Source organism: Coregonus lavaretus, assembly GCF_964263955.1.
Source record: "Coregonus lavaretus genome assembly, chromosome: 5".
NCBI lineage: Eukaryota > Metazoa > Chordata > Actinopteri > Salmoniformes > Salmonidae > Coregonus > Coregonus lavaretus.
The window spans coordinates 15,151,802-15,160,667 of NC_139992.1; the positions used below are offsets into that span (position 1 = coordinate 15,151,802).

Sequence of the window (8,866 nt, forward strand, 5' to 3'; positions counted from 1 at the left end):
CAGTGGAAATTGTTAAAAGTAGTCCTTGTGCATACAGTTGTATGGTTTGTTGAACTTTGCAGTCATTGGTTTTTGTTTGACATAGTTTTTCACTTTAAAATGTGTCTGTCAGTGTTACCATGGAATTGCCCATAACTTAATTTACACAAGCCTCCCATAGAGGATTCCCATCTTTTTAACAGACAAGGCACTAACATAATCCATCCTTTTAAAATCACTCATATTTTGCAGTTACATCAACAACCTCTCTATGCCCCAACTTTCCATAACTGCTGCTGAGGGTCATTTCAGAAGCCTCATGAGTAAATGACACTATTCAGAATGACACAAGCTCAGATAGTAATTACACCAACACTGAATACCAGTACTAAACTAAAAATTTTTTTAAGTCTAATTGATATCAGGGTAAAGAAATTATAATAACAACCAATATTAAATCTACTAAGCTATATGGAATTGTTTTAAGGTCATAACAAGGATCATTTTGCCATTTGATTTTGAAGACCACTTGAAGTATCAAAAACAAATAGGCTATTGAAAAATGTATGAAACATTTTATTTGGCCTTTGCCATTAGCCCATACAAACTCATTGAATAACAGATTCCCCCACCCCCAAAAGAAAATCAAAAGGAAGTTTGTTCTGAAGTGTCTATCCTATATTTGAGAGATCTAAGAAAGATTAGGGAAAAAAATCTAAACATTTAACCCTATTTTCGCAGCGCAAAACGGAGAACACCATTGTGTTCGTGGGAGTCTTAACTTTCCATAGAGGGGTCATCATTTATACGCCAAACAGTTCAGAAGCTATTGTGAGAAGACCGATTTTCGGGACATCGACCTTAGGGGGTTCAATGTGGCAACATGTATTTTCCTTCAAATGAGGAATCATTAAGAATTTCAAGGGAGACTACTCATTATTCATGCTATCCACAAGTGTAAACTTTATTAGTTTTAAAAGGAACAGAATGAAAAAGCCCTTACATCACATCATACATTATGGTTGGAGTACAGGAGGTAGAATTTAAAAAATAAAGGGGGGGGGGTGAAGAGAGAAGCACTTCTATAACAGAAGATTCTACTGCTCCTGGTGCTACTGTATGTTAGAAAAAAACACAATTATGACACGCCTTGGATTTGGCTTGAGGTCCGTTAGTCAGCCTCTTCCTCCTCAGACTCAGATTCTGGGAAAAACAGATCAGATTTAAGTCAACTGAATAAACAGACTATGGTGCAATAGTGAATACAGCCAAAACTACAGACATCAGACGATGGGACTAGCAGATATTTTGAAGGTTTTTGTACCTACATTAGCTAGTTGAATTAATTGATTTTCAGTCGCTCTGGATAAGAATTTCTGATAAATTACCTGACTAATGTAAAATGTAAGCCATGCTCACCTTCCTCTGCGTTCTTGAGCCACTCCACAAATTTTTTCATCTGTTCCAGGAACACACTCCTTCCTTTGGCAACGTGGGCCTCTGTGTACCACTTCAGAATGGCCTCCTCACTCAAAACATCCGCTGGGAAAAATACATAAACATGAAAATTACAACTGCATGAAGATGCAGTTATGGCTACTTGACAAAGACAATTGTGCCAAACTACAAAGTGTTGATGTGAATCTGTTAGGCAACAGAAACATATTTTCTCATGTCACTCACCTTGCATTCCACACACTAACAGCAAAATATGCTTATTCAGCAAGTGAAAGCGTACATATGTCTCACCTCTCCCCCTCGTATATTTGGAAGAATACAAACCAATCTAAACTGACCACTGTCCCTCCAATATTTTCTGGTGGGCTTGGGTTGGCGGAATAGGAACACACTTATAATGGTAGTTAATCCAGATCCCGCTTTGATAAGCTCGGCGGGAAGGTTTTGGCTGCTACTGTCAATGCAGGGTCATTCAGAAAGGATCAGAAGATAGGATCAAAACACATTGGATACAAGTATCCAAGGTCCCTCCCTCGAACATCCTCCTCCAATGAGCTTTGATAGGGATTGAGGAAACAAGGACTGAGGATGCAGACAACGCTATTCACTGTTCTCCTTTACCTTTGTATAAGTAAGCCTTGTCCAAGCTAGAACAACCCATAGGGCAGGAGCCCTTTTCCTGTTTCTGTGCGTAAGGCAGATTGATGTACAAGTACACTCCCTGGACAGGAAGCTAGTCTGTCACAGGGCCTTTCCCTCAATCCATCTCCTTAATGCTGAGTGCCAAGCAGAGAGGCATCGCTTCTGTTAACTAACCAAAGATATCTCATTGGCTCCTTCTTCTACCCGTGCTTTTACCTTTGTAGAGCAGCACCACGATCTTCTGGAAGGAGTTCATGAAGTGGATGTTGTCGTAGCAGTACTCCTGCATCTTCACGAGCAGCAGGATCTCAGACGCTCCCTGGGATGTAAACGCCTTCAGAAGGGGGCTGTATTGCTGCGGAGAGGTGGAGAGAACGGGGGTGTTTTGTTGAGTCATGAAAACTAGCGACAAAAAAATGACACTCAATCCCGTCACATTGTGGAGCGCCATGTGCCCATCTATGCCCTCCAATTCCAAGGCTGATTGTGAGAATCCTACGGAAATGGTGAACTCAAGTCTCTCTCCGCACAACTCATAGCCTGTAAGCAGTGAAAGTGATGGCTCGGTGAAATCAGTGCAAACCAACCAGCTCACCTTCAAGTGCTTGATGGCTTGTTCTGTGACCAGCTCCTCTTTCTTGTTCCACTCCACATAGCTCATAACACTGGTCCACACGATGCCGATCATGGTCTGCTCTGAGATGTTGTTCTTCTTCATCTCCTCCCTGGCTGAGGCAATGATCTGGAGGGAAAGGATGATAGGAACGTAGGTCAGTAAGTAAGGAACAATAGCTTCTGGTTATTGGGCATGTCATCTCCATCCCATGCTAACAAAATTAGGAATCATAATCTAACAATATCCTTCAACACAGACCAAGGCTGTGATCCGATTCTCTACCCCAAGTGTGCTCAAATTCACTCCTCCTCACTCCACATGCTAACACCAACCCAATGCTTCTAAATCCACAAGGGAGAATGAGAGCAATTGCACCCTTCAAGGGTTAAGGGTAGGGAACTCAACCAGTGGAGTCCTTCTCCAGCAATCAGCATAGACCCAGACTTCGGACTCACGTCTTTGAAAGCATCCCCGCGTTCCATTTGTTCCTGGAGATCCTTCTGAAGCTCCTTACGGGACCCTATGGCCTGCTGGTTCCTGGCAAAGTCTGACAGCTCTTTGAGACCAGCGTCTGTGAAGTACTTAGAGAAATGCTCACAGCTCCGCTTGTTGGCAGGGAACAGCTCCTGCAAGACACAAGGTGGAACAACAGGCTTTACATCACATAATTAAATAGAACAAATACTATTACATTGTATATTTATGCTTAAGCACTGTCCGACAGAGAACGCTTCTCCTTGGCAATTTCTCAATTCATCTTTCCTCGATTCCTTTCTCATCACCTCCTTCTCAAAACCCATTGGAAAGATGGTCAAAGGGGATCGACCTTGGACCTTCTCCTCCAATACAGTTGAGGCGGCGGCGAGGAGATACAGCCAAATAGACAAATTGAGATACAACCTTTGTATTCCCGGGAGAGCTGCCCATTCTTAACTTCCCTGCTACCCAATTACTGTTTTACACTGACCCAAGGAAAACTAGCATGGCTTCTGTTTGGACATCACCTACATGATTGGTGGTCTCACTCACCAGAAGTCTGTTATCCATGCCGACCTTCCGGAGACTTCCTGCCACAGAGTTGATATCCTTCTCATGGATCCAGGATTTGAAAAGTTTCACAGCAAAGGCTGCAGAGACACCTGGGTAAAAAAAATAGGGGGAAAACGTTTATTTTAGGCCTAGTGCCTACCAGGTGAAAAGAAAAATTCCACGGGACACGATTCTACAACTTTTACAAGTCTGCCCCGTAAAAACAGAAATGAAGCAACTTCAGACATAAGGACTGTTGTATGAGACAAAACCATAAATATGCCCTTAGTAAATTCACATTTTACAGTGAATGTATGCAACTTTCAATTTAAGTAAGCAAGTAACTGGATACGAGCTTGTAAGTATACAGGCTGGTTTCCAGGACACAGATTAAATCTAGTCTTGGATTTTTTTTTAAATAACACTCAATGGAGAATCTCTAAAAGTGATTTTTAGTCCAGGACCAGGATTAAAAGGATGATGCAAGATCAGATTAACTCATGGACTCTGTGTCCAGTATTAAGGAAGTTAAGAGGTAGTTTCACGAGCCAATCAGAGACATAAAAATGGTATCCATGAGTTCATCAGACTCTGGGTAAGTAGATAAAATCTCATACTATCCCTTTAATTTTTTGTAGCAGAAGCATGCCCTATTGAACTGGCAGTGCTGCACACCTTCTTTGACGAGGTTCTCATTGTAGAGGCTGTTGAGGATAGAGGCTGAGATGTTCCCATTGGCCAGCAGGATGCCAGTCAACATGGCCAGCTTGTTGCGCTCAGACTCAGTGAATCCCTTTAGGAAGAGCAGCAACTGCACAGGAGAGAAGAACAAGAGGGAAACTCAAACACTCTGAAACTTAGAATGGAATACAATAGAATGCTGGTATAAGAACAGAATGGAACGCAATTCTATCCTTACCAAACTTGAATGGCATATTCTCCAAAGACAGGAGTATACTGTTTGGATAGAATGCAGCACTTTGGACTGGATAACATTGAACATAAGTTGAAAGAATTGCATATTCTATAACCATGTCAGGCTCAATAATGTCATCCATCTGACATCTATCAAGACTGCATCCCAAACGGCACCCTATTCCCTTTACAGTGCACTCATTTTTACCAGAACCCTACGGATGTAATTTGGGAAACAGCAATGAGTTGAATAACTAATTTACGGTGACAACCGGAATATCCAACAAATAAGAGAGCAAGTCATATATTGAACAATGTTGCTCAAGAAGACAATCAACAATGTATTCACCTTCTTGATCTCCTCTTCGAACCCTTTCTCCAGGTACTTGTAACGCCTGATAAGCTTGTTGAAAACCTAGGTATCGAAAAGGAAAATAAAATCAGATCTCTAAAAAACAGCCCAATGTCAATACAAAAACTGTAGCACACTTAACAAAATCAACCTTTTCTGTTGGTAAAAAGGAAAAGGGGTTTGAACCACCACTACTAATATTGCTAGTAAGTCAAGGAAGCATCATATTCAGCTCTTTATTGCTAAACCAATAACAAACACCATTGCACAAGCGTACCTGAGCATACGCTTGCATGGTCTCCAGGTCTTCTTGTGCTGTAAACAGACAGAACTCAGTACGGGTCAAGTCATCTGACAAGGTACCCCCTGGGGCTGAACAAGAAGAAAAAGGGGAAGTTATTATACAGACTTTCGCACACATTTTTCATTCTATTCTTTCACCAGAATTATATTATTTTCCCAGCATTCTAGTGTATTCTATTCTTTCCCATTCTTACACTAACATTCTATCCTTACCCAGCATTCTATTATATTCCATTATATCCTTACCCAGCATTCCGCCAGCCACCAGGATGTCGAAGAGTGTCTCAGCATAGCGGCGGTAGTCAAGCTTGGCACCAGAGGCATCAAGAAATTTCGCAACAGCGTCCAGATCACTGCCAGTTTGGTTCAGACCTTGTACAATGGTTTCCTGAAACTGAGTAGGGTCAAACACCTTCTTTTCATCTGTTGAAAGATCAATGCATTCATTAGGGCCACAAATTAACATTTTAGTCATTTAACAGACGCTCTTATCCAGAGTGACTTACAGTTCGTGAGTGCATACAGCATTTGACCAGTCATGATATCAATATTCAGTTTATACCCACCTCTCTTCCTAGTTTTAAAACGCTGGCCTGTAAGCGTTGGCTTCTGAATCTTTTGATTACTCATAAAAGACACCCTGAATGAGACAAAGAGAAGATTATATTATTATAGCTGAAAGATTAGCTCGTTAGTTGCTTTAACTGCATTACTTTCCCAGCAGATCCGACCCGCTTGCTTACAGCTGTACTAGGGTCAGACAGCATTCCTGTATATATTAAGACACAGAGGAGCCGGCACAAGACATGGCTCGGAAAACGTACCTCAATCCAGAGATGAGAAATGCGTACTCAATTGTCCCATTAACCCAACTGTTACACAAAGAAGATTGAACGACTGCTAGTTTTTTCCAGAAAACTGTCCTTTTTGTCCCCATGCTAGGTAGCAGAAGCCACAGCAGCCATTTTGAAATAGCAGTGTTAGCCAATCAGCTCCTTTGTTGTTCAACGGGATGTACCATTACATAACGGCTGCTGTTGTTACTGCTAGCTAATGAGGACGAAAATGTCAGTTTACTTATAAACAAAGTCATTCAATTTTCTCTGTGTAACAGTTGGGATAATGGGACCAGGGGTGAAAGTAAGTCAGTACAGCGTCCAGGCATAATAAATAGTGGGGGTACGCCGTACCGGTAAAACGTGAGCCTATCACAAATAATACAACATGCCCAAAAAACTACAGGATATTACACCATTATTTAACATTACTGCATGTCAGACGCATGAAAAAATAGCAAATTGACTGGAAACCGGGTGGTATCAAATTGCGCAGTGGTTTGAGGAGAACACTTACATTTTGTCAAGGCAGAGATTAGTGGCTGAGACGCTTGCGGACAAGGCCTAGACAGAGGCGCGCGTGGACAACAGTGGATACATCAATTCAGGCTACAAGTGTAGGCCTAATGACAATCACAGAATGTCATTACAATACATGTAGGTGTTTTGTAACAGATGTCTCTTTCCATTCATCAAATTGCGGGTCCACAGTGCACTGTTTGTGTTTGGATGCTGAAATTACTTTGTGAGTGGACGAATATGTGCGGGTAGCCTACAGGAGCGTCTTTGTTTGACAATCTGATGAAAACATAATGACTGGTTGTGTTTATGCCACATTATAAAGGCATAGGCGGCGTGTCCTAAGGCTAGGGGAAGCTTTCCCTAAAGTATATTTAATTAAATTGGCAAAATTATATAGCCTAATTAGCTTACTCCTGTCTATACAGAAATAAATACAATAATTCAAAATAGGATACACCCGAAAGCATGATTTTTCCACAGAAGATCATTAGCTTGTTAAAAAAAAAACCTGTGGATTGTTTTAGATCACATTGCCTACAGTCGGAAGGGCCTGCAATTTGGGCAGCGCGAGCTGCAAATACCAAACAGATGATTGTTGAAGTGCAACTGTCAGTGAAAAGCAGAGACCCAGTCAGGCATATCGCAATATTTAAAAATACAATCACTGAAAAACTGTTTGGAAAGCAAATAGCTATTGCTGTAAAGAGATTACAATGAAGACTCCAATCTGTCTTTTAGTTATCAAAATTCTTAATTTAATTGAGCGAACAGTAGCCTCATATTGGCACCAGTGGACATCAGCCATATCCCTGATGAGTGTGCAGATGCATATTCACTGTCTTTGTCATTGGGTCTGTGACACTTTTGTTTGATTTTAGACAATAATTTCCTCCTCCAGGATATATGGATTTCATATTGAATTTGTGTCTCCACTTTTCGTAGGCCAATTACATGGATCAGAGAAAATAATTGTTATTGATATGTTTGTCAGTGTCAGCAGAGTAGGCTACCCTGTAATTTTTTTAGTATTAAAAAAAATGCACTAGGGTGTCCCATACCGGTAAACAATTACATCTACTTTCACCCCTGCATTCGGTGTACATCCATTTCTCATCCCTGGATTGAGGTACGTTTTCCGAGCCATATCACCCCTGCGGTGTCTTTATACACTCAGTAATGCTGTCCGACCCTAGCGTAGCTGTAAATAATGGGGTCGGATCTGCTGGCTATGCGTTACTTAGCTAGCTAGTTAGCAAGCTTAAAGGCCCGCCGGCTGGCTAACTACATCGGCCTCGGAGATGCAATCCATGCATGGCCAAGTTAGCTAGCTAGTTAGTAAGTTACTGACGAATTTAACTGCAAATCAACAAATACTGACCATCTGTAAAATCTTGCAAGACGAACTAGCAAACTACTGCTGTGAAGACATAGCTAGCTACAACGCATGCATGATTGACAGAGTTAACTAGCTATCTAGAGTAAGCTAACGTTAGCTAGCATGATTGCTAACGTTAGCAAACTTACGCAGGCGTAATAAACTTGATTGATTTAGCTATCTACAACTGTCGTCAGCATACCAGACATACAAGTTCAATTACACTACTTACCGAAATCAAAGTTATTCTCAAAAACAGTCGAAGAAACACGAAGTACTGCGACACAACTAAACTGGCTCGATCAAAAAACAGTGAAAAGTGAAGTGTGTACTACGGCTGCGCAAGGCTGATATGACGTGATTCATTATGCCGCGTTCATAACATCTCTAAATTTCGTAAGTACCCGCATATGACTGGGAAAACCCACATGAACGCCCCTCCAACTGCTAATTGTGGGAAACTCGTATTTCATCGCGAACTCCGAGTTTCCCCACTTTCAATTCAATTTCAATTTAAGGGCTTTATTGGCATGGGAAACGTATGTTAACATTGCCAAAGCAAGGGAAGTAGATAGTAAACAAAAGTGAAATAAACATTTACATTAACATTCACGTCATTTAGCAGACACTCTTATCCAGAGCGACTTACAGTTAGTGAGTGCATACATATATATTTTTTGTTTCATACTGGCCCCCCGCGGGAATCGAACCCACAACCCTGGCGTTGCAAACGCCATGCTCTACCAACATCCCTGCCTGCCATTCCCTCCCCTACCCTGGACGACGCTGGGCCAATTGTGCGCCGCCCCATGGGTCTCCCGGTCACGGCCGGCCACGAC

General features: G+C 41.7%; 1 protein-coding gene across 1 annotated transcript; it reads right to left on the reverse strand.

The window, feature by feature from the left end:
• Nucleotides 1-912: 912 nt before the first annotated feature.
• On the reverse strand, nt 913-8,381 carry LOC311130078 (eIF5-mimic protein 2-A-like). The gene is made up of 12 exons (XM_084162732.1): nt 8,260-8,381; nt 5,861-5,934; nt 5,541-5,717; nt 5,269-5,363; nt 4,989-5,054; nt 4,400-4,535; nt 3,725-3,834; nt 3,151-3,321; nt 2,675-2,821; nt 2,296-2,434; nt 1,399-1,521; nt 913-1,182 (listed from the first exon to the last, which is right to left on the reverse strand). Exons 2-12 carry the CDS (start codon nt 5,922-5,924, stop codon nt 1,151-1,153), a joined length of 1,260 nt encoding a protein of 419 aa, XP_084018858.1. The 5' UTR covers nt 5,925-5,934; nt 8,260-8,381; the 3' UTR covers nt 913-1,150.
• Nucleotides 8,382-8,866: the final 485 nt, after the last annotated feature.